The sequence below is a fragment of the Phlebotomus papatasi genome, chromosome 1, assembly GCF_024763615.1.
Source record: "Phlebotomus papatasi isolate M1 chromosome 1, Ppap_2.1, whole genome shotgun sequence".
In the NCBI taxonomy this organism is placed as follows: domain Eukaryota; kingdom Metazoa; phylum Arthropoda; class Insecta; order Diptera; family Psychodidae; genus Phlebotomus; species Phlebotomus papatasi.
Genome location: NC_077222.1, coordinates 16,996,277 through 17,023,013, shown reverse-complemented (window position 1 = coordinate 17,023,013; position 26,737 = coordinate 16,996,277). Strand labels below are relative to the sequence as shown.

General features: G+C 32.5%; 1 protein-coding gene across 2 annotated transcripts; it reads right to left on the bottom strand.

Moving 5' to 3' along the window:
- Positions 1–14,772: 14,772 nt before the first annotated feature.
- On the bottom strand, positions 14,773–25,636 carry LOC129798018 (uncharacterized). 2 transcript variants are annotated; one of them, XM_055840959.1, is made up of 4 exons: positions 25,552–25,627; positions 21,016–21,182; positions 19,731–20,949; positions 14,773–16,054 (listed from the first exon to the last, which is right to left on the bottom strand). In XM_055840959.1, the coding sequence occupies exons 1-4, from the start codon at positions 25,601–25,603 to the stop codon at positions 14,949–14,951; spliced, it is 2,544 nt and encodes an 847-aa protein (XP_055696934.1). In that variant the 5' UTR covers positions 25,604–25,627; the 3' UTR covers positions 14,773–14,948. The 2 variants fall into 2 exon arrangements, with proteins under 2 accessions (XP_055696934.1, XP_055696933.1); XM_055840958.1 differs by having other exon boundaries at positions 19,731–21,182; positions 25,552–25,636.
- Between the last annotated feature and the right edge of the window lie 1,101 nt (positions 25,637–26,737).

Here is a 26,737-nt window from a genome sequence, read left to right as displayed (position 1 = left end):
GAGAGCAGTAAAAGCAACAATAAAAACTAAAATAACATAAATTAAACCTTTAAATAAAAATCATTAAATTCTTTAAATCAAACGAAAAATTTCAAAGTCGTTGATAGCTTCTTAATTTTCCGTCTGGTAAGAACATTTTACTGGTTTTAGAAATTACATTTTTTATGATTTCCGTTTCTTTTATACAATTCGGTATTTTTGTTCTTCGGAATTTCGATCCATTCGGGATTTTGGTTTTCGGAATTTCGACTGAAACCAAAATTAAAGATATGATAACATTCACAATTTCTCAATAAGGAATATTTTCAAAAATTACTGCAATTACTTGTATTCTGGAAATATTTACTAAATCTTCAGAAACAGCCTATCTGTCTGATGACCGCATTAGAAATAGTCATCAGTGATAACATTTATTTAAAAGTGCAATATAATATTAAAGAGAAAATGGCATATGAAGCAGGTTGACTATGATTCACTTTTCTAGATTAATAATTCAAATTCGAAATGAAAATGAATTAAAAAGAAATCCTGACATACTGATAACATTTTCCCCGCATGAGGGCACTGTTTTTTTTCCAGGAATGGCGCTGACAACTGTTCTTATTTTTGTTAATTCTTTAAATTTGATTAAAAAAGTTCAGCTGAACTGAATAAAAATTCACAAATATTACCTAAAAAAAATCTTACAAACTTTCAAGAGAAAAATCCATGTTTGAAACGCTTTTTTCTGAGTATAAATTCCATCTGATAAGGCATTATTGGTTAAATGGGAAACACACTGGGACTTTTCCTGTGAGAAAAATACGAAATGGACAAAAGATGAGTGGTTCTCAGGATGGAAATATACAGCTGTCATAAATTGGGCAGAGGCACTTCAAGGCTGGAGCCTCTGTCCAGATAAACGTTGGCTGATAGTGCCAAATCCGGTGACATCAATTTGCCAGTGTTGAACGTTACCTTTTCTTACCGGAAGTCAATAATAGCCCTGCACTGCAATCAGTTGCTATTCCAACTGAAAGACTTTGGTAAGTGCCATCAACCACCAACTCAATCGTGTCTGCACGATATGGTTCTTGCTGCGATTGTGAGTGCAGGAGACCGTATTGAACAAAGAATGTTAAACCAAAAAAATGTAACTACAAAATATATTGAAGAAATAATATTTGACATGTTCCAGTATTTTTCTGTCTGTCGCCGAAAATGATTGAACCTTCCGCTTTTTTTTCTCTATTTTTGGGAGTGTCAGAGACAATTCGGGCTTCACCCTTGATTTTCTTGAGCGTCTATGACAAGAACAAGAACTATTTTTGATGCTTTTGATGGGGGAATTTCTCCAGAAGTGTTGGCACCATTTCAATCATTAAAATGGATTCAAGTGCTTTATTTTTGGGCAAATAAATTAGACAAAATATTTCGTTCTATGAAAAAAGTGATTTACGCAGAAAAAGTGATAATTTTTTTTATCCTTCGAGTTTTATTATTTCATTCAACGATTTTGTAAAAGATCGTTACAGAAATTGGGGTCAATGAAGAACAATACTGCACACCGGGAGGAATAACCTAGGCGACCGTTTGAATTTAATTGCCGAGCAGACGAAAGGGTGAATCATAATTAAAATCCATGCGTGGGAGGATCACTGGAAGGCAGTGATTTCACCTCAATAAATCCATCCACTGCAATTATGAGACAAAGAATCATCCACCGTGACTATAATGAGTGTTTAATGGGGGAATTTCGTCTGAGATTTTTCCTCTTTCACCTCGTTTTGGGCTATTCTGTATTTTTTTCACTACCAAATCATTGTGTCGTGTCGTCATGAACAGAAAAAAATGTTCTACTATAAACACTGTTTCGGTTCGATAGACAGTGAGAAAGACTCGTGTTTTTTTCATTCCAAACGACACTTGTTTTTTTTTACTGGAGACAACCAAGAACAATTCCTGGAGGTGATCCAAGCGTGTCCCTTTTGAGACTTTTTCTTAATAAAATAATCAATTCATCTTCAAATTAGGAACACCAATTTGAGAAGGGAAGTACCGACAAATTATTATTCACGTCGTTTTATCGGTTATTAAGGTACATAATATTGAGGGGGGAAGGCATGTGAATATTTGAAGCGCAGATCTTAATAAAGACACCAACTTTTCTTTAAAATTCACAATCTCAGGAAGTCCTTTATTTAAGTATTAGCATGATTTTATTTTTCAAATTTTCCAAGTCTGCGAGGATTAATGTTTTGGATCTATTTGCACATAGGGTAAGATTGACTAATTTAAAATTATGTCTAATTTGGAAATGTGAGATTTTCTAAGTGTTTTAGATATAGTAAAAGAGAAAAACGACGAAGAAGTACTGATGAATGTAAAGTCTTGTACTTCTTCGTGGTTTTATTTTTCTCTTTGATCATCTAAAATAGTGCTAAAATTTCAAAATTCCAAAATTGATATTATTCCAAATTACCCCATCTAACCCTAGTACTACTTAACTTACAATACGATCTGTTTAACAGTTCATTGCTTCCAGCAACAATTCTTAATTGATAATAAAAGTCAGTAACAAGGTTAGATTAGCTTATCGTACATAACATGTTTAAAGTAAGCCAAAGCGAAATGTATGCAAATTCAATTTGGACCACAAAATTGTGGGACTTTATGTAGTAATTCTGAATCAAATCTCTCAATTATATAAATTTCATATCTAAACCGAAATATCTGGGGTTTGGATGGGCTGACAGAAAGATAATAATGGATGAAATGTAGATCAGAACGGTTTCTGTAGACTTCCCGAAGAACTTCATTCTATCGGTTACTTAGAAATTTATTTTCAAATTCGGTTTTTTATTAAAAAAAAAATTTTAATTAAAAATTTTTAAATTATTTTTTATTTTTTATTAAAAAAAATTAAATATATATTATTATTCTCGAATTTTAAGTGAAAATGATTAAAACATTATTTTACATAATGTAGCAGGAGAAAAGTAAGAGGTTTTTTTTTAATATTAAGAAACGAATTTTTGTTTTAAAACAATATTATGTATGAATAAGTTTTAAAGTTTTATGATTCAATTAAATATGAAATAAATAAAAACAATATCTTTTTTAAACCAAATCAATTAAGCTTTATACGATATTTTAAAATATAGTATACCTGCTAAAATGTGTTTTAATATTTTTTTTAACAAGTTTGAAATTTCTTGAAAAATAAAAAAAATATTTATAAGTGGTTGAAAATTATGATAATAAAGCAAGTGTAAAATACCAATTTCAAATTTTTTTATACATTTACTGTTGATAATTTTATACATTTTATAGAGTAGGAGAGACTGGGGCAAAAAGTCACAAATCGAAAAATTCTAAATTCAATATCTTCCAAGGTAAAAAAGATAGCGGCTCAAATTTTTTTCTATAGATAGCCTTCATAGACCTTTTTCAATGTCGTAAGTTTCTTAGAATTCGAACAAGAAATTTAGAAAATAAAAAATATCAAAATTTTTAGCCCTATTTTTGAAATATTTTCCTTGCGGAAGATAACAATTATTACCTACTTATTTTCCAAAATTGATGCACTGGTGAATATTTTCTAAATAATTTGGATTTATTGAATACAAATCCGCTATCTATTTTAGAATTTTACAACAGTTTTCTCCAGAAATCCTTTTATTAAAAATGGCCATTTGGGGTAAAAAGTAACAAAAGGTATAGAGCAAAAAGTAACAAAAAGGCGAAGCAATTTTTGATGTCTCACGGCGAAAAGAAACGTCACTACCATGTCTCGCTACTTGTTGTTTGCATTGGTCAAACGATTTGCAGTCTTTTGCGTATTGTTTTCTAAAATACCTGGAAAAGCGTTTTTCTCGTTTTCTCACTTTTCTCGCAGAGAAAACGGTGTTTTACAAAGGTGTAGATGAATAAATTTTCTATGAAAATATGTCCTAATGAAGCGAATCAAAATATGATAATACCCCATGTCGGGTACTATTTGCCCCAGCATTTTTAAGAATTGTCACAAAATTACCTTTTTGAAATTGGCTCGATAAACGAAAATAAACGAAATGGCTTACAAAATAGAGGAAAATTACTTTCACAAAGTTGTAGAGCGGTAAATTTTCTATAAAGCTGCGCTAATTAAAAATTTTTGAAGTGCTCGAGTAGCTTGAAAAAAAATAAAATATCCGTTTTGTGACTTTTTGCCCAAGTCTCCCCTACCTCTTGAACTTTTCTTATTGATCTTGAACCATAATAAAGATCGCTAAACAAAATGTTCAGCAACAAGAGAAAGACATTATCTTTCTTAATTTTTTGGTGATAAGGGAAGAGTACCCCGGATCGGAATGTTAAGAGACATGCTTCATGTTTAGTTGAAAATATAATCCACAAAACATTATTTGGTATTTTTATGTATGCTAATTGATACATTAGTGATCCTTTTAACTATATCTGTGCTTTCGAATTTTTAATTTTTACAATAAATTAATAAAAAATATGTGTAATTGTAAACTTGCACTCTGTACCTCGGATCGTCACGAATTTAATCAAGTGTCTCAGGGAAAATTGGTTTTATAAATTGAATCTGAGTTAATGCACTGTATTCTTGTGAAAGTTAAATGGTAAAAAGTAGCTAATAATTTTTATAAATAATTTAATTTGGAGTAACAATGTGGTATTAGCCTGACGATCCGAGGAACACTGCCGATCGCTGGTACTCTTCCCTTACTCCATAATTTTAAGAAATTATTATTTTTTTTGAAGTTCTTGTGTATTTTTCTGCGATATTTCTATTCCAATTGCAGCTGCAAAAATTCCTCCCAGATAGACCCCTAAAGATAGACGTTCCACAACAAATGTTCTTGGAAATCTGTCTTCCTGAACATTTTTAAAAAGACACTGATAGTGCATAATATGCATAAGCTTTTTGTCTTTTCGAAATAATAGGAATAGTATATAACCATGCATCAAATGCCAACAAACTCTTCACTTCCTGCTGCATAATTAGATAAATTAAAACAGCAATCCAATTGCAGCATTTAGTCAAATTTGCTGATAATAATTTGATAATAACCAGCGTATTAATTGCAAGCCAAATTGGCTAGTCCGCTTGACGAAAACATATTCACCAGCAAAGATTTTCTGTACAGGAAATGGGCAAGAGACATATTGTCGGGTGACTTGGGAGAAATAGAAAGACACTTATTCTAAATTAATATGGTCTGATGTGAGCAAATTTATTTATCACATCCGGAGAAAAGTGCAGTCATTTTTCATTGCTCCGGCTCTCTAGTCCCAAAATAGATTTCACATTGTAGAGACATTGCGCAAGATTGCCGAGCGAATTTAAAGACGGTTAAAGAGACGCTTTTGAGGATGTTTCTTGGAAGATGATGCATTTAAAGAGAAGAAAAACTCCCCCTCGGTGTCTTTTAAACACCGATGCACCCTCGTGTCTTGCGCCTTTTAAAATCATTCAGGACGTGCGCAAAAGGTGCACTCGAGGTTGAAACAGCTGCCAGGACAACTATCAGACCGATTCCCCTTGACAAAACACCGAAATCTCTCTTGTCACCCTGATTTTGCTCTCCTAACAATTCCCAACAACTACATTTTTATTTGTCGAGATGTTATTTCCAGTGAAATTCCTCCCGCACATCCCTTCTGTGATATTTTCCAATTGCAGCTGCTACACTTTTCCTCCCAGGAACATCCCAGAGACAGACATTCCGCCAAGAATTTCCATGTTCTTGGGTACCTTTTTTCTGGGCACCTTGCCAAAGCCGCTGACAATGAACAAACACTTGAGATTACATTTTCTATTGCTCCTTAGAAACAGTGCTTCACAGACACAATCTTGCCTTTTCTTCAGAATATACATAAAATGCCAGTAATTCAACATCAGTAAAGTAAGTAATAAACTAAAATTGCAGGCCAGTACAATTTCACAAAAAAGAATCAGAGTGTATTAAAATGAGTTTTAATATTCTCACCTAATCCTCACAAAATATCATGTCCTCATATCTGGCCTAAACTTTGCCAAAATGTATTTCGTGATTGCTTAAGGTGTCTACACATTATGAGAAATTTCTGTCAAAAATGAGCTTCAAGAAGCGTGCATCAAAAAATTTGCCTAACATTGGTATGAATGTTTGACAAAAAGATGAGTTTTTGAAGAAAATTTGTCTAATGTGTTGGCAATTTCTTTCAAAAATAATATCCAATTAAAAGTAATTTCCATCAAAAATTTTTGAAGGAAATTACCCTCTACACATTGGAACTAATTTTATCAAAGTCATTTTTGACAGAATTCTTGAAGGAAACCATTACAATTCAAGATTGTTTCTCATGAAAATTTGTTGTTTTCTGACAGAAATAGTGAGAAAACCGTGTGGTGAAGTTCCTTGGGATAGTATTTAGTGAATTGGTTGGGCAATTTTCCAAAAATGCAAAAGAAGAGTGTTTTTTTGGAAATGTTGTTCCTAGTGGAATCCGATTTGAAGGAACATTTCTTCTAATTTTTCTCTAGAAATTGCCAGAAGTTACTGCATCAGTGTACAAAGCCAGTGCACTGTACTGAAGAACACCTCAGGAATACACAGTTGCAATGATTTCCGTCAATATCTAGAGAAAAATCAGAGGAAATGTTCCTTCAAAGGCTGGGTTGGATTCTGGGAAGGACATTTCCAGAAAAACACTCTTCCTTCGCATTTTTGGGAAATTTTCCACATAAATTCTCTAAATACTATCCCAAGGAACTTCCACAAACATTTTTCTCGCTTTTTTTCAACAGAGAAATAACAAATTTTCATGAAAAGCAATTACAAGAGCAGGAGACTTGGGAATGGTAGCAATCTGTCAGGAATTTTTGATGGAAAATAAACCCAAATGTGGAGGCATTTTTCTTCTAAAATTCCTTCAAAAATAGGAATTTTTCTTTCAAGAATTCTTGAAATAATTTTTGATGAAATCAGCTCCAATGTGTAGACACCTTTAATCACGAATATAGAGGTTCCTATAAAATTTCCTGGCTGTTCGTTCTACCGTTCTACCGACCGGTCTTTCAAACTTAATAATGTCCAAACAAAAAACAAAAAACTTTGGTTTTTCGGGATTTTGCCATTCGGGATATTAGCCGGTACCGATTCCTTAATCTCTACTCTTCCTTCTCCCATTTTGAAGATCTTTTTTTTTTTTTTGTTTTCTCAACAGCTCTGCCCCTATGGCATCGATCGATTTCAAATTTTAATATGGTAAAGCTGGGCCTTACTTCGCTGAGATAAAAAAAAACCTGATCTTCCCTTTCCAGAACTCCCGCACCTGAGTTTTAGGAGATCAAAAAAGTTTCGTAAATATTCATTATCAATTTCAAGTCAATTCAATTTATTTAAAAGTACTTTGGACAAACTGTCCTCCGAACAAAAATTGGCCCTATACAATAAGTTAGGACGAGGTGTTAATGGAGGCCACATGACTCAAGATAAGCCCCCTCTTTCGCTTCCTTGGCAAAGGATTCCAGAAAATAGAACCCTCAACAAATATGGAATTGCGATAATGACGACTCCCTGAACCAGGCAAACGGAGACACGAAGACCTGGAAGATGATCCAGCAACCACAAGCTCTGCGAGGTACCTTGGCCTATCAGTCGCGTTGTTCCCGTTTTATTTGTCAGAAAATGATGATCCTGGTCGATTTAGAAATACATTGGGTATTATTATATTTTGATTCGCTTCATTACGGGCAGGGACATGACATTTCCTATGTTTCCCATATGTTTCTAGCGAGCCGAAAAAACTTTGGAGTTTATTAGCTGTTTTATATCATTGTAAAATGAATTACCAAAGAATACTAATACAAAATAAAAGCCAATTTAATAATGAAGAGGCAACCGAAAACCCTAAATTGGCATCCTACGTGGTTTTGGAGATATCTCGTGAAATGTGTACGAAAACAGGGAAAAAATTACACTAAAACCGGTCGCATTTTTTAGAGCTAATGTCATCCCCCTGATTACGGGCTTCCGTAAATTTGAAAAAATACCTAGAGAACATATTTTCATAGAAAATTTATTCATCTACACCTTTGTATAACACCGTTTTCTCTGCGAGAAAAGTGAGAAAACGAGAAAAGCGCTTTTCAAGCTATTTTAGAAAAAAAAACACAAAAAACTGCAAATCGTATGACCAATGCAAATAAAAAGCAGCGAGACATGATAATGACGTGTCTTTTCGTCGTGAGACATCAGAATTGCTTCGCTTTTTTGTTACTTTTTGCTCTATACCTTTTGTTACTTTTACCCCAAATGGCCATTTTTAATAAAATGATTTCTGGAGAAAAGAATTTTTGTGAAATTCTAAAATAGATAGCGGATTCGTATTCAAAAAATCAAAATTATTTAGAAAATATTCACCAGTGCATCAATTTTGGAAAATAAGTAGGTAATAATTGTTATCTTCCGCAAGGAAAATATTTCAAAAATAGGGCTAAAAATTTCGATATTTTTTATTTTCTAAATTCCTTGTTCTAATTCTAAGAAACTTACGACATTGAAGGTCTATGGAGGCTATCTATAGAAAAAAATTGAGCCGCTATCTTTTTTACCTTGGAAGATATTGAATTTTGAATTTTTCGATTTGTGATTTTTTGCCCCAATCTCCCCTACTCACTAAAGTTGTCAACATCTACACATAGCAGTTGATTTCATCAAGAATTACTTCAAAAATTCTTCAAAGAAAAATTCATATTTTTGAAAAAATACCTTTACATTGGGTTTATTTTCCATCAAAAATTTTTGAAAGATTGCTGTCATTCCCAAGCCTCTTGCTCTTGAAATTGTTTTTTATGAAAATTTCACTAAATACCATGCCTAGGAACTTCACCAATCGCTGTTCTCAATTTTTTCAGTAAAAAACAATAGATTTTCAAGAAAAACAATCTTGAATCGTGATGGTTTCCTTCAAGAATACTGTCAAAAATGACTTTAAGGAATTTTGTTCCAATCTGTAGTGAATAATTTCTTTCAAAAAGTTTTGATGGAAATTACCTTGAATTGAATATGATTTTTGAAAGAAATTGCCTACACATTAGACAAATTTTCTTCAAATCCCCATCTTTTTGTCAAAAATTCATATCAATGTGTAAGAAATTTTTGATACACACTTCTTGAAGCTCATTTTTGACAGAAATTTCTCATAATGTGTAGACACCTTAAAAGAAAGTCTCAGACTCGAGCTTTTAACAACTGATCATTAAAATATTTTTTGACACTTACTAGCTGAACATCACTACTCCAGTTCTTGGCCAAAACGTTCAGTTAAGCCTGAAAGACTGTCCATAAAACTGTTTTTGCACACTTAAAAACAATAAAGGAAACACTTAAATTGAAGCTCGATTTGATTTAAATTTTTGTATGTTTCACTTTGTTTCTCGAAAAATGCTTTATTCGCCGTCTTCGTTTTATTTTTTAAAGTTAATATTTTAAAGTCGTAGGGGAAAGTGCCTATGCTTTGCTTGGTCCCAAGCTTCATAATGACTAAATTTTTCCTATATTTCTGAATGAATGCGATTCCGAAATATATTTTAAAAAGAGGATGCGATTACTCACATTTATTGAAAAATATAGGAAAAATTTAGTCGTTATGAAGCTTGAAGACCGTGCAAATCCTGGGCACTTTCCATGAAATTCCCTGAAATTTTCCATCGCTTTGATAGAGTTTAAGAAACAACCATACGAACGATTTCATTTATTGTAGCTGAAACTAATTAAAAATTATTAAAACAAAATTAAAAAAATCAACATTTAATAGAATTTTATACATTTGATACATTTTTGGTTGCAACATTGAATGTAACAAAGATTTTCATTTCATTTGTAATATATCGCCTCTAATTTCTTGATCTCAGCACTATAATTTTGTGAGATGTTTTTCAGACTTATTCATGTCCGTAAAAAGTTCTTTTTTTTCGGGAAGAAGAGGCGGAAATGTTCTCGTCAGTGTCGGTAAAAGTTGTTTGAAGAGCCATACAGAAAGATTAAAGGGCCAGTGTTTTTTCTTCAGCACACAAAATAATACACTTAATTGTTGCTCAACATTCGGACGTCATTGATCTTTCAACGTGATGATCATCACAAGAACCCGGTGTTTGCGTTCAGTCTTGAGCACACTCCCGGGGGAAAAGGCCCCGAAACTGTGACCAAAGGAGGAAGGAGTCCTCTGCGCGGGAATTTCGGGAGAGAGGAAGTGGAGGAGTGCAATAAAGATCGGATAATAGCCACAGCAACATCACAATGTATCTCTTTGTTTTTTTTCGGAGAAAAGAACCTCACGACTTTTTTGTTGGAAACTCTCGCGATGGGCGTGTTTCATGAGAGTAAATATTAAATATTGAATAAAAATATTCACTTTTTTTGTCCATCTCATCACTTCAAAGACAAATAGCATGTGGACGGAGGGTTTTTTTCTTTGGAGATGTCACCATGGATTGCATCAGTCTCACCTTGATTTTCGACTAAACCAACCAAAAAATGACCGTCTGGCTTTCTAATAAAAACAGGGTCAAATTCTCGAGACGCTGAGAGTTTTTCCACCAAAAATTCTGGCTCATTTTTCACATTAAAAAAAAATTCCAGAGAATAGTGAGTAGAATTATCTGAGAGTTGGAGCCAAGATGGTAAATATAATTTCATTTAATTTACACTACAAGCACTGGACTAAATATTAGTCCCACCGCAGAATGCTAAGATGTTCAGCAAACAGAAATCCATTTAATAATAAACTTAAACATTATGATCGACAAACAAAGATGGTAATTGTTGTAGCAGCTACCGTATCTCTGCGAGTTGCAAGAAGTTGGATAAACAAATGCATTTTTTCCAGCCACTGTCTTCCTCACTAAAAAACACGGAAAAGGGTTCAGTTGGAACTGTAATTTTAGGTGGACTTAAAAATTCTGTTGTGGACAAAAAGGAAATTTCAACAAAGGGGTGGACAAGTATGGTTAGCAAGTGAACTGTGAGATGTAGATCGGCGCTGATGATCCCGCTGATCAGCATCCAAAGTGAACAATTTATGGCAGTTCTGATTACCCCCTGAATTTCAATACTCTATTTTAAGGTTTTCCTTTCCATTTGTATTTTAATTTTTACAAAAACTGTAACTTACATAAAATAAATTTACAAAATTTGCGAACCTTATCAAAGAACAAAGTTATTCGATGTAATATACACGATATTATACACGTAATTATTTAGATTTAAAAAAGAAAGGATAAAGTAATATGGGGTAATTTGGAATCATATCTAATTTGGAACTTTGAGATTTCCTGGTTTCATATGGCAAAAGGGAAAAACAACGTAGAAATTTGAATGTAAAGTTTTGTCCTTCTTCGATGTTTACTTTTCATCTTTGGCCATCCAAAATAGTGGGAAAATTTCGAAATTCCAGAAAGAGCAAACTGAAATTCACATCTGCCGATCCTTCGCTAAAATCGAGCCGATTTACCGATTATTGCTAATTAAAACGCCGATCTGTCGATTTTTTGCCAAATTGTACCGATCTTTCGATTTTTAGCTCCAGATCGGCACAATTTTGCCGATCGCCGCTCACGGTTCACTCTGAGAGCTATTTATTCACCCCTTGTTCTGAATTACCCCATTTTACCCTAATACTAAAAATAATTCAAGAACTTCAATTAATTTTAAAGGCAATTTCATTTCAGCCAAAAACTCCTACTTGTTTAAAGCTTTGTTGTCGGATCTTCTGAGCTTTCCAAAAAGCCCAAAACCATTTAATTCAAAGCATTTGATTCAAAGTGGATTTGTGATAATTTGTTTAAAAGGGAAATATTGCATTCTTAGAAAAGCTTAGGGGAGGCTTTCGAATGAAATTTTCTTAAAGCAAGCTTATCGTCTTAGAAAAGCTTGTAAGGAATCTTTCAAGCTTTCCATATCTGTCCAAAGTATTCAAAAACTGAAATTTTAGCATATTATTTGTAACGAAACTTTGTAGAAAGTTTTTTTTGATTCGTAAAGAGCATTTTCCATTAAAATTATAAGCAATGCCTCGGCATTTTCTTCAAGTTAAATTTTTTTTTGTGCTTCTAGCAAGCTTTCAGCTCACAGAAAGCTGTAATAGATTGGTAAGTATTTTAGTAAAAAATGTTAATATAAATAAAAATTCGTAAGTAGTAAAATACTATTGTTAAAGGAGAAATTAAAAAGTTATGAACAAATTTTACTGATCGAATGGATATACTTCTTACTTCCCAAAATTTATTTTTTAATGAAAATTTTAATTTTTTTACTGACCACTTTGAGTTTTTTGCTTATCAAATTTGCTACTTTATTGACCAAAAATAGTATTCCTCTTATACGAACTTCAGACCTAAGTCTTGGGGGCTTGGGCATATGGCTTAAGTTCTCTAATTCCATATCAGTCAAGTTTTTTGGATAATTTTGACTTAGGACTGGATTATTAAACATTAATGACTTATCGGATTTCGAATAACCAATAAAATTACTTACTAGTTAGGAATTTAGAACTTTCACAAATTGGGCGAAATCTTTAGTCTGAAGACTGCTTTACAAAATACGCTATAGGTTCATCAAGATTGTATTTAAATTAGATTTTTAAATTCATTAGAACATTTTTCTCAATTATAATTTGTAAAAAAAAAGTTCAAAGTTCAAAGTCAAGATCACTAAAATTAGTACAAAAATGGATAAAAGAACAGAATTTTCTTAAAGAATAGTTCCATAGTCGATCTTTTTCTCAAAAAGTGTTTAAAAAATGTGTCGATTCATTCTTCATTATCCTTATCAATAAATGAAATAAAAGGACTGCAACATTATTTTAAAATAGATCCTAGGTGCATCAGGTGAAAGTTTTAAGCGAAATATATCGTTCAGAAATACCCAGAAATTTAATTTCAAATCCCATTCAATGAATGCCAATGTCCTAATTCTAAATCCTTGATCATTTAGTTTTAGTTGCAATTTGCAAATCCGTAGACATTTTTCATTTTCCAGCTAATACTGAATATAAGTTTCCGATATCTCAACTTGAAAGAGCTAGGGATTCTAGTTCATTTCCTTCGTTCAGAATTTCTAAACTTAAACGCCTTGGGGATTCACGTCCAATTTAAGTTCCCAGGATCTTATATATTCTTAAATTTAGAGTCAAAATTTTTCTGTGTGTATTACTACTCTAGTAGGTCCAGCAGTGTTAATCTGGAATCCAATAAAATAAGTGAATCCGATAGCGTCAACTGTTTGTTACTGTTCTTGGAATCTATGATTTTTATTGTTAAGAGGAATAATAAATTTCTTTACTCCTAAGAAGAATAAAATTTACCTCAGACAGAAGAATTTCCCTCAGTCCCTGAATAATAAAAATTCTGTTGAAAACGGATAATTCTTTCCGTTCCCTTGGAAAATGGAAATTAATTAAATAAGTAAAATTGGAAAAGAATTAACTAAATTAAATTAATTTAGAATAATCAGCCGCAAAGTGGGATAAAATCAATCCGAAAATGAGATAGAATCAATCCGAAATTGAAATAGAATGAGTTCCAAAATGAGAAAAAATCAATCCCAAAATGTGATAAAAAGGAATAAAATCAATTTCAAAATTAGATAATATGAATACGAAACTGGAATAGAACCAATCCGAAATTGAATAGAATCAATCCCAAAATGGAATAACATCAATTTTAAATTACGATAGAATCAATCCCAAAATGTGACAAAATCAACTCCAAAATGGGCTAAAATAATTCCGAAAATAGAATAGAATAAATCCGAAACTGAACAGAATCAATCCCAAAGTGAGATTGAATTAATCCCAAAATATGATAATGGTGAAATCAATTCCAAAATAAGATAGAATTAATCTCAATATCTTATAAAATCAACTTTAAAATTAGATAAAATCACTCCCAAAATGGAATACTATCAATCTAAAACCAGATTAGAATCAAGCCCAAGGTGTAGTTGAATTAATTCCAAAATGTAATAGAAGTAAAATCAAGTCCAAAACGAGATCGACTCAATCCCAAAATAAGATAAAATTAGAATTCCATTATCATGTCGATGCCTAAAAATTAAGCATGTCTTGCCCAAAAACCGGCCATGAGAATTCTATTATAGGATAAACAGACAAATTTGCTATTCCCCTGAACAGAATAATTATCTATTTACCAATAAATTGGGACTGGGACCAGAAGGCCAAAAATTTTTTCTGTTTGGGATTTTTTTCTGTTAGACGGATATTTATAATTACTTAGTAATCTACTTTTATTGTCTAAATAATACATCATTATTTGAAAAAATCAAAAATATAAATATAAAGTCATTTGATTTAAATCGTTTAAAGTGATTGTTCTTAAATATTTCTTTGAAAATAATTACGAAAACTTTAGAAAAAACATTTTTTAATTAATTTATGATTTATGAAAATATTGTAATAATTTATGTAGCATTCATTGAACTTTCTTTTTGAAATTTAAGTAAGATATGATATGATTATTTGTTAACCATTTAATTTTAAGCTAAAAACAAGATTTTTTGGAATATTATTACTTCCTGATTTTTTGAATTATTCTAGCTAGACACTTTTCCTTCTGAAAAGAAAAAAAGATTCATCGAGGACACAACAAAGTCATGGGACTACCAGAAGATCAAATTAACCATATTGCAGCAAATTAAACCTGTTAAAATAAATGAAATTCTCAGAATTACCTCGAAGTGATTCAACATAAAAAAAAACTTCATCAAAAAATCATGTCCATATGGCTTATAATTGTCCTAAAACAGTGATGTTTATTGATGATTTCATGTATTATAAACAAAATAGAAATGTAATACGATTTTAATTCTATGTTCTTCACATTGTAATTTGATATGATTATGCCGCGAATGAGTTAATATTGAGAATTCTGCACAGAAACAAAAAAAAATGTTCTTCTAAACTGCTGCTAAATCAATACCTCCCTGGACACGAGTTCGCATCATCACAGCAAAAATCCCGATACCCAGGAGGAGGATCACTGCCACAACAGCCGTTGTGGCCATGGAGACAGCAACTGTTGAGGTTTCGGTGGGTGTTCGATCCAGCGGGAGACTTTCCTCGTGCCCTATGGGAGAATCATCCAGACCAAATCCCACCACATCTCGAGTGTTCTTCGTTGAAACAAGAGGCCGATTCGTAGTAAGAGACGTCTCAGTTGTCTCCACAGAGTCTTGAAATGCCTCAATGCTCTTTTTTGTGTCCATCACGACGTCCACAGTGTCCACGATTGTTTGCAGGGCATCTTCCACAGTTTCTCCATCAAAGCTCCTACTTTCAGTTGTGACTTCCGTTGTAGTTTCTTCAGTATCTTCTTGAGGAAGTTCCCTTGAGACGCCTCCCTTCTTCTTCACCGAATGATTATCTGAAGCTGGTTTCGTTTCCTCCTCAATTGCTGAAATCTCCTCAGGTGTTTGACTCACAATTACCGCCTGATTCACGTCCAGAGATCGAGATTTTGCCTCTTTCCTTCCCATCTGCAACATCTCTTCGCTAGACTCGGAAGAGCCCTGAGTTGAAGGTTTCAAATCATTCACCGGCTGACTTAATAGATCATAGAGATCACCTTTCGACAGATCCTCCTTCTCAGTGTCCGGAACTTCAGATTTTACAGTTGTGGAATCAATAGAGACACTTTCAGAAGTGCTGGATTCCTCCGATGACGAAGACGATGATGACGATCTTCCGGAAGCCTCAAGTACATCCTTCAATTTGCTCTTTTTCTCCTCAAATTCACTGCAAGGTGTCGTAACTTCAGTCACAAAATCCTCCAGAACTAGTTCTGTTGTCGGTAAGACCTCCTGCCCAGGGCTGATGTCCGCAGTGGGAAAGTCCGTGGTAAAGTGTTCAGAAAGAGTTTGAATTTCCTGGTAAGACTGCGATACGATATCTTCAGAGACTGAGTCTGGAGGTAGAGTTGTAGGCAGCAGAATTGCCTCTTCGAACTTATCTTCAGCCAAAACTTGACGTCCTTCCTCACGAATATCACCACTCCAAACAAATTCTAATGGGAAAGATACAGAAAAATATTGATTTTTCTTTAAAGAATATTGATTTAAATATTTTGCAAATTTATTTTTTCATTAAAATGATGACGCTTTCTGCGAAATGAGCAGTTGGAAAGGAAAAATCGCAGAGATTTTTCCTTTAGAGATCACAAGAGTTCGAGTATTCTGCGAATTCCCAGTCCAGCATTAAGAAAGGCCTTAAAAAACATATTTTCCTTAGGGTTAGAGGAAAATAGTCTTTATTAAAGTTGTAAGGTAGTAAATTTTATATAAGAATGTTCCGATTGTTGGGTAAATTAAGCTAATTCAAAACCTGCTCCAAATGGAAATTTTTCGTTACTCCAAATGGAAACGTCATTGTTTTCACGATAAATACAGTACTAAATTGCTATATTTATATATTTTCTATACCACAGTTTCATTATTTAGTTAATTTTGCTCCAAATAAAGCGAAAATCCATTCATATTCACAAATTTAAATTTGTTAATTTCTCAGAAAAATTAAAAGTGTACCTTTTCACCATCGAATTTTTCATCGATCGACTATGTTTTCCAATTAAAAACACAATACAGTGACTGTTGTTTATTCGTTTTGTTTAATATTTATGTCATATTTCTGGATAATTTTAGTTAAATTAAGTGTTAATCTTTATTGTTAACGGTACGTGAAGTTTTAAAATGAAATAATTACCTATTTTGTGAACAAAAAGGGTTTTTCTGAAGTGTCTGAAAATGCTTCAATAGGAAACCCTGGAAATATAATATTTTTGGAGAGATTTTCTTATTGTTTTAGATGGGAAAGAAGAAAAGACCAGGAATAAGAGCAAATCCTGCATTCAAGAGCAACTCAGCAAGGTTTTTGGAAGCCTTTCATCACGGTTTCACTTTCACTGTTTGTCTCCAATTAGAAACTTTCCCTTGTCTCCATTTTGATTAATATGTTTCCAATAGTAGCATTTTGCACTTGTGCATTTTTCGCGTATTTAATAAGTTTTCAAATTATATCTAAAGAATTTTCACTAAACAGTAACATTCTAGAAGAGCCAAGGAGCACATTTATGTAATTCTCTTCAGAAAAAAAAATGAACTTAAAGTGTTGAATCTTCTGTCAAAGTTAAAACGTCTGGATATGGTTTTGAATTAGGACATTTACCCTAAATGATTAAAAAATCTCTTAAACAAGTGGAAAATGTACTGTATTTACGTCATTAAATAAAAATTTGTAGTCAATGTTTTGGAAAATTCGTTCATCAAAATTCGATTTTCAAAAGTTTACCTAAATTTTGGCTAATAGAAAATTTCATATTGGCAGTAGAATGCGTAAAGAAATAATTTTTATTTAGTAAAAAAACACGATGTCAATAAAATATCAATATTGGTTAATAAATAAATTAAATTTGGTCAATGGAAAACGCATATCTTCCGAAAAAAAAGCAATTGTTACTCTAAAATTACTTAAAATTGAAGTTACAAAGTTGAATTACTCCTAATATTCTCTTTGTTATGGCTCTGGCACATCTTTTAGATTAGGAAAATTTCATGAAATCTAAAATTCATATCTCCTTCTTTATCGCACGTTTTGCATATATGTCTGTCTCATTTTTTCGCTTTCTAAATTCCATTGAGCTAAATTGAATTTGTTGTGATGTTTAAAAAAAAAGAAGAAGAGTGCAAAAAGTAAGATAGACGATGACATATGCAAAGCATGTGAGAAAGAAAGGGATTTGAATTTTGATTTCATGAAATTCTCCTGATCTAAAAGGTGTGCTGAAGCTGGCCGGAGCCATTAAAACTACTATTTTACTCCTTTTAAATTATTTACTTATGGTTCTTGCCGCTCAGACACACCATATAGATAACGAAAATTCCATGTAATCGAAATTCACATTCCTTTTTTCTCAAATGATGTGCATATATCTATCCCACTCTTTCGTATTTTTCTTACATTAACAATGACACCAAATTCAATTTAGTTTAATCTAATTTGAGATACGAAAGACTGGGATAGACATATTTAAAATGTTTGAAAAATAAAGGGATGTGAATTTTAATTTCATGAAATTTTCCTGATCTAAAAAACTTGCCGGAGGCATTAATAAAAATAAATACCAAATTCGATTTATTTACTGTTCAAATCTAATTTCCCTTGGACAAATTAATTTGTTTTAGTTTTACTTTTATGGTCCCGTCACACCATTTAGATCCGGAAAATTTCATAAAATCAAAATACACATCCTCTTCTTTCTCAATCGTTCCTCATATTTTTATCCCATTTTTTCGTACTCTAAATTCGATTGAACTAAATTCAATATGTATTGACGTTTAGAAAAAGAAGATCTACAATCTATCTACAATCAGATGAGAAAGACTTATGTCTTTTGTAAAATATTTGAGACAAAATGGGATGTGAATTTAGATTTAAAGAAATTTTCCTGATCTAAAGGGTATGTCAGAGGCATTATTGACCAAATTCGATCAAATTTTAATATTTTAAGACACCGCCACAGTTTTTGGACCAGAAAAATTTTATGAAATAAAAATTGCAATTCCTTTCCTTCTCAAACGTATAGTTATCCTTCTCTTTCATACTCTTCTTCTGGGAATCATCAATACAAAATCAATTTAGATTTAAGAACGGAAGATTAGTACAGATAAATGCATTACGTTTGATTAAGCGATGGAGTTTTCGATTTGATGTAATTTTCCCGATCTAATAGATATGCCCGAGGCATAAGCAATCGCATTAAAATTTAATTTTCCAACTTTCAGGAAAATTTCCTGAAATCAAAATTCACATCCCTTTTAATTTTATTCGCTGCTCACATGTTTATCCTATACTTTGAAATATAAATTTAAATGAAACTAAATTGATAATTTGTTGTGATATTCAAAAGGAGAAGAGCGCGAAAGATTGAGATATAAGGAAAAAGTTTGAAAAAGAAAGGAATATGAATTTTGATTTAATGAAATTTTCCTAATATAAAAGGTGTGCCGGAGCCATTACTGACTAAATTCACTATTTTACTGATCCAATTTTTTTAATGGCTCTGGCACACCTTTTAGATCAGGATAACGTCATGTAATCGAAATTCACAACTTTTTCTTTTTTCTCAAACGTTTTGCAATCTCAATCCTAATTTTTCGAACCCTTCTTCTTCTTCTTTTACACATCACACCAAATTAAATTTATTTCAATTGAATTTTGAGTGCAAAGAGTGATAAGGGATTTTAATTTGGATTTCATGAAAATTTATCGATCTAAAAGGAATGTTGGAGGTTTTAATAACGAAATTTGTAGTTTGCTCTACAACTTCAGTCTTTTTATGAGATAGAACGATTGCTACACTGAGAGAAATCCGGAAAAGTTAAAATAACATTCCGGAAATGTTAATTTTACTCTGCAGTATTGATCCGAAATCGGTGTAAATATTATGCTTTTTAGGTGTATTAGGGGTTAAAGTTACCCTCTTTCATGTTATTTTTACACTTAAAAAGGTGTAAAATTAACATTAAAAAATGTTGATATATTTTTACACCTAAAAAGTGTTAAAGTTATCAGGAGAAAGAGTTAATCGCACCCTCTTTTTTTCTCAGTGTAACTCAAGCGGTTTTAAATTGTTCCCTTTTTTATCAAAAAGCAATAAATCATTAAAAATGTTATTTTAAACTCACCTTCTTGAGTTGTTGTCTGTTCCGTGGGAGCTTCCGTGAATTCCTCAGCTTTTTCAGTAACCACAACTTCTGCAAATCTTTCTTCTTTGGCATATCCTTCAGGCTCTGACACCGATTCTTGAGAGATGACTTCATTATCCTTTTCAGATTTGTAGTGAAAATTCCCTGGGGTCGTTTCTTCAGTGGGTTCTTCAGGAGTTGTCGAGAAGACCTCCCTTTTATCTGTATCTCCCTCATTGACTTCCTTAGGAGGCTCCTCTGTGACAACTTCGGAAAATTTCTCCAGAAGAGGAGACAATTCCATAGGTCTTTCAGTCAGTTCAATCACCGTCCCATCTTCCTCAATAACTGTCAAATGGACAGGTCCTGTAGGTTCCTGGACGACTTCCTCCAATTCTTCAATTCTCGGATGGACATCTTTGGTGAACTCGAGCCGGGTCTCTGGATCAGGGATTGTTTGGATGGATTCAACGAGGGGAGACTCATTTTTGGGGTGAATAACCTCATTCTCGGGAATTTGGCGCTGAGTTGTGGGGAAAACCTCATTTTCAAGATCATTGTGTGCATCCACGTCAATGTGATCCTCAATTTCTCGCTTCACCAGCGTCTCTGGGCGATTTTCTTGGTGATTGTCTGGCACATGGCCAAAAGATCGCATGAGATATGATGCGAATTTGCTGAAAAATTGTGAATCCACGTCCACGCTCCTGGTCGCACGACGATCAGATGGAAAATCCTCGTAGAAATCATCAGTTGATTCCACAATCTTATTCTTGACTTTCAAAATTGGAGGGTAAGTTGTGGTGGAAGTTGGAGAGAAGTAGTTCAAAAAGTTAGCCAGAGGCAGAGTACGATCGTTGCTGCGACTAGTTTCATGAGATTCATGAGATTTCTTTGATTTTTCTGCGTCTTTGGATCTTAGAACTTCAAGTGTTTGTTCCTTGAGGATTTCTTTGGGATCCTTGGGTTCCTTGACGGTCGTTTCTGTGGATTTTGCATCATCCCTGGCTCCCATGAAGGCCTCGACAGCCTTAAGTTGCTTCTTCTTCATCTCCTGCAATTTATTGAGTAGGATCAGTTGATTGGAAGCTTTCTCCACCAATTGACCCACATCCCAGAGATTCTTGTCATCAGGGATTCTCTTAATCCTCCTCTCGACCACCTCTTCTATATCACTTTCTTCTTCGGGCTTTGGACCGTCCTCAATGGCCAATTCTTGCTGCAATTCATCAATGACCTTTTCAATTGAGACAATCACACGATCAATGTCTTCGAGAACTCCTACCACTTTCTGATCACTCTGGTACTCTCCATCTGCATCCCCAGTCTCTCCGACATTCTGCTGCGGATATTGAGCGTCATAGGATCTGAACAAATCCTCCAGGTCGGTTGTGGTGAGATCTTCTAGAGTTGTTGTGGAGGGAACGTCGGTTTCAAGAGCACCCTTTTGAACTGAAATAAAACGCCCAAATTTAGACAAACTCCCAGAGAATCCTCTAGCTTCTTCTTGGAATTAGGGTTGAAAATTGCACATCGATGATTTGTGTGACTTCAGCCACAAATCTCTGTTTGATTTTTGGGAAGAAATGTGATTCCTCTAATCCAGCTGTTTATTTAGGATGGAAGGGCCAGGAACGTTTCACGCATTTCTTTTATTTTTTGGTGATTGATTGGCTTTCTTTTCATTATTCTTTTAACTTAACAAGAAAAAAACAACCGAAATTTGTATCATTCCCAAGATCATTCCTTTCCCATTGCATTTTAATACAAAAAATGGGAAATTTTGCAAATTATTCCTAATGCAAAATACCTTTAAAAATAAATTGATCATTAAGGGTTCAGGTACGGTTACCCTAATCCCAAATAATTATTTTTCAATTTGAATTCTTTAATATTTTTTATGAAGGTTACTTCATGAGGCTTAATGGTGACCTTCTCATTAAAAACAGTTCAGCAAGTCATAAATCACGATTAGACTTGAGATTTTTACGTGATAGAATGGATAAACTACGGTTTTAAGAATCACCTTAATGTCTTAAAATTGGCAGGAAATTAAAAATGACTTTTTAACTGAACAAAATGCTTTATATTCCTTTAGAAAAATCAGGAGGTAAAATTTTCTGTAGAGATGATTGCTTTTAAAATTTTTTTTTTGATGAATTAATTGTGCTCTAAAAATAGCAAGAAAAAGTTAACTAAAAACATATAATTGTAATGGTAGAGTCCTTTTGGCCTCTTTGGATGAAGTCGTCTATTCCAAATAATTAAAAATCCGTTATACATTTTAAGAACTACCAAATGAATTTTAGGGGGAGGTGGGGCTATTTTGAGTTGTAGGGTTACATTGTTATACGATTTTTTTTTTGCATATTTCTAAAGGAAATTGGGTTTTAATATGATGTAGGGTCGAAGGAACACCTTTTCGACAGGGACCCCATATTGACACTTCTGCTAAAATGTTGAAATTTATTTAATGCATTTAATAAAATCTAAGTAATATAACGTTTTTTCATTAATCTGCGTGTTTCGATAAGGATAAGTGTTCGAATTTCGTATTCCAAATGGTACAGAATAGGGTGTCAATAGGTGTTCCTTTCACCCTAATTTGGATATACAAAACAATGGTGGATCTATAAAAATAATTGAAAGGACCAGCTTCATTTAGAATGTAGGCAAAAAAAAGTCATATCAATCATATTAACAGCCCCACCTCCCCTATTCCGTGTGCTTATATTCTAATCAATAGAATTTATGTTTCACCTCCTTCTTTATCATTTTAAGGACGGTTTTAGCCACTTGTTTTAAAAAGAATTAAAATAAAATGTAAAAGAAAAGATTCTTTATTGATTTTCTAGGACTTGAAGGACGAGAAATTCATTTTTGCTGACTCACAATTTTCGACCTTCTCGTTCTTAAACGGTTAAACCAACTTCCCGTGTGACCATCGTCGTCTTACCATCCAGACCAACCTTTGGAACAAATCGATAAAAATCCCTTCTTTTACATTTCGAATTTAATAATTTTTTTAAGAAAATGGCTAAAAATGCTTAAACATGTAAATGTAGGGGAAAGTACTCTCCCTTCGAATGTTTATGCCTTCGAATAATGTGAATTTCTTTTACTTTTCCTAGCAGACTTACACATTTCTATTAAATGTTAGTTAGCTTATTTTTTTAATATTTATGTGATAATTAGGTAAAATCTCTTATGAAAAATAAAAGAAAATTCACATATATTAGATGAGCACATATATTCTGTCAGTAGAAGAGGTTGAAAGTTTGGAGTGTGAAAAAGAGAGTGAAAAAGTAAGATGTCCAAGAAAAAAGTTTCTTCCACAAATTATACCCTTTGAGTTCCTCTAACAAATAGTCCTTGTGCGAGAATTGTGGGTTACTCCTGGTCCCAGCAGTAGATGGTCAAAAAAGACGTTGCAAAAAGTGTCTTCTTCGACATAAATGGTTCTGGATGACCATGGTTTATCCATAGCAGATTAAGTATACCAGATTCTAAAAGCTAAGATCACCTTGATATATTTTAACTGTAATAATTCAAAAGAATTTTTACTGAAGACAGTAACACAATAGTGTTCTATACACTATACTGGAATCCCAAAATGTATTAAAAAAATAGTTGATTCATGAACAATATGTTAATAGTTTAATTTTATACATAGTTCAGTGAAATTATTTTTAATTAGTTTTAAATAAATTAATTTGCGCAATTGATATTGAAATCGCTTTTAGGAGAGGTTTTTTTTAGTATTTTATTTCTTAAATAACGTAGATTTTTCAATCATTTATTAATTTAACTAATTAATTAGATTAATGAAAGGTATTTAGCATAACAATTTTTTTAAATATGAAAATATTAACTTATGAAAATTTTACTTATACAGTGTGAGGCCATTAGTGTAAACGCGTTTCGAATTTATTTTTTGTTTATTCATTTTATTTTACCCTGTTTCAGATTTGTTAATTTTAAAATAATTTTACGTGTTTAAAGATAACTTGCAATTTTTAAGTATGATTCTTACATTATCACACCTTTTTTTAAAACCTTTTTTGTATTTTACTTATAATTATTAGAGTCGAATTTCTTAAACAGCCTAATGATTTTAACCCATTTGCATGTAGGGGAAAGTGCTGTCCCTTCGAACGTTCATGCCTTCGAATGAACCCGCCTTCGGAATGCGGGTCGGAATTATCAACAGTTGATGATAAGCCAACAATTATTTAATAAAAATGTGTAAGTCTCTTAGGAAAACTAAAAGAAAATTCACATTATTCGAAGGCATGGACGTTCGAAGGGAGAGTACTTTCCCCTATCATTACTATGATATATTAATCGTGAAATCATCGGAAAGGTCTCAGACTCGGCTACAACATATTAAAATTCCGTTGAAACGGAAATACGGATTTCGCAATGCACGATTACGAAATGATTACGAAAATCAATTTTTTAGTAATAGCGACTCTGGTTTGGTTGCATGGGTTGCATAAAGTTAGTGTTCCCAAGAATTGTAGTATTTTTTAATTACTATTTAGAACATTTCTATTTCGATTTAGTTATTTTACGTATATTAGAGCTACTTTCTGAATTTTTGGAAAGTTTCACCGCAACTTCCAATTCCTCTAGAGAGCTTATCATGTACAAAATTAGGATAGTAATTGTAAATTTTAGGGGAAAGCGCGCTACATTCGGCCGACTCAAGCTTCGGACAAGTCAATTTTTTCTACGTTCTTAATGGCTTCGGCCCATCATTTTCTTCGGGAAATTTGAAGCATTAAAATATAATATTGTGATGGGTAAAATTCATTAAAAACCAAGCATGTGGCAAGTTATTTTTTTTATATGGAGCCATTTGAAGCCAATTCCTAAATTGATCTCGGACTCAACTCACAGTGCTCTGAGGAAAAAATGTATTTACACAAAATTTTAATTTTTTTGCTCTTTTCTTTCTTGATAGAAAGTTTTGTAAAATGTGTGCACGATGTATAACATGGAAAGTTTGACATTGCGCAGATTTTGTCAATATTTTCCTTCATTTTCTTTCTTGATTTAAATACTGGTTGACAAATTCTTTTATAAGACAATTACACTATAAGAATGAATGGTATTTGTAATAATTTAACGAAGGACTTAAATTCAGTAAGGATTAAGACGAGTATTTAAAAACGCCCCCCTTAGTAGATTTTTTTTCTTTTTATAATAATCATCTATTAATATTACGATTATTTTAAATAATAAGAGCTGTGATAAAGCCTAAACTCTTATTATTTACGTGAAATAAGGTATAAAACAACAATGAATTTTATAATGTTGAAAATGAAAGTAAAGGAAAATTTCCAAACGCTTTTTCATTCAGAAAATTTTATTTTGCAAATCAGAGTAAGAGCCTAAGTCACGCATTTTATTTCATTAAAGAAAATCGAGAATGATAAAATATGATTGTTATTTAATATAATTATTAAATAAATTGAACCATAATTAAATTTTATTAAAAATACATTATATATAAAATTCTGCAAAATTTCGTAATTTTAAAGTTCACTAATTCAATTTAATTTAATGATAAATCGCTCTCCTATTTTTTAAGGGACTTCTAATTATCGAAAATTTTTAGTGCTTACAGATGTTACCAAAAAACTTTCCATAAATGAATGCTTTTAGGGAAGAATGATTGCCACCCTCATTCCCAACTAAATAAACAATTTATCGAGACATAAACAGAAGATTTGGGAAACCACAAGCGCATCTTCACCATTTTCAAAAACATTACCAAAAAGAACAACAAGAATGTAATAATAACATAGCTACTTACCAAAATAAATTAATATAATTGCCAAAACTGAGAAATTCTGCGAAAAGGCCATTTTCCACAATTGCTGAAAACACTTTTCAATAAATTGAACAAATTCGCGATCAGTGAACTGCACTTTGTTCAATAAATTCTTAGAAGTCCTTTTTCTCACAAATAAATTCACAAAATGCACAAAACAATTCACAGAGATAGAATGAACCAAACAATGCTTTTTGGTCTGCTGGAGTCACCCTGCATGTCTGAAGGGATCGAAATGTAGCACAAAACTGAGCCCAGCTGACTATAAAATGAGGCAAAGAAGTTGCCAAAAAGTCCCTTTTGCCTTCCAGAGAGACCACGAACACCAGGAAAAGTCATTGGGTAAGGTCATAGAAGCATAAAGTGCACTCGCACACATCAATGATCTTTATGAGTTTTGTAATCCCCTTCGAAAATGGATCGGCGTCTCTCCTAATTACTTATCACTTCCCTGGCACCCTCAATTTCTGTCATATGGAATCCTCGTGGTTTAGATTACAACAACGATCTCCAATTTTATTTATTCTTTGTTTTTATTGGGAAAAAATCGTATATAATAAAAAAGGGACATTTTTACGCTTCAGTGACAAAAAAGTTACTTCCTCAATTCTTTTTTACAAACTGCAATCTCATGATTAAGGAGAGGCATTGCATTTCATACTGAAATTTTGAAATTTTCCAAAATTGCAAAATTTTGATATTTTCAAAATTATCACCTCAACTGTGTTTTTTAACAGTTTCATTTAAAAAAAACAAATTAGTATTATCCAAAATAAAACTTCAAATTATTCTTATTAAAAAATAGACATGTTGAAAAAAATAAAAGATTGTATCAATGAAATCTTCGCATTAACAAAACCAAAAAAAGACAATTCAAACTTCTGCTTACTCAACTAATCAATGTTTGTCCAAAGAAAAGCATCTTTTATTGAAATGTAATTTCTAAATAAATTTATAAATCCTTGTAGTCACTGAAAACGATCCATATCAAGTACCAAAAGCTCTGGGAAAGATTGAAAAAATGTTCTCCTTTGAGAAGTGATTTTAAATCCATTAGCCACCGAAGACACCGCTATCAATATGTATCACGCCAATCATTCAGCCACTTTGGACTACACAGAAAAAATATTTTGTAAAAATGTTCGTAAATATTTGTGAATTCCTATGG

What these genes read in the sequence shown, in the direction of transcription:
- LOC129798018 (XM_055840958.1), bottom strand. Translation starts at nt 25,603, where the DNA reads ATGGCCTTTTCGCAGAATTTCTCAGTTTTGGCAATTATATTAATTTAT. An exon ending in AATTATATTAATTTATTTTG is followed by an intron (nt 21,183 to 25,551) that starts GTAAGTAGCTAT and finishes GTTTTATTTCAG; the next exon opens with TTCAAAAGGGTGCTCTTGAA. An exon ending in ACAGACAACAACTCAAGAAG is followed by an intron (nt 16,055 to 19,730) that starts GTGAGTTTAAAA and finishes CTTTCCCATTAG; the next exon opens with AATTTGTTTGGAGTGGTGAT.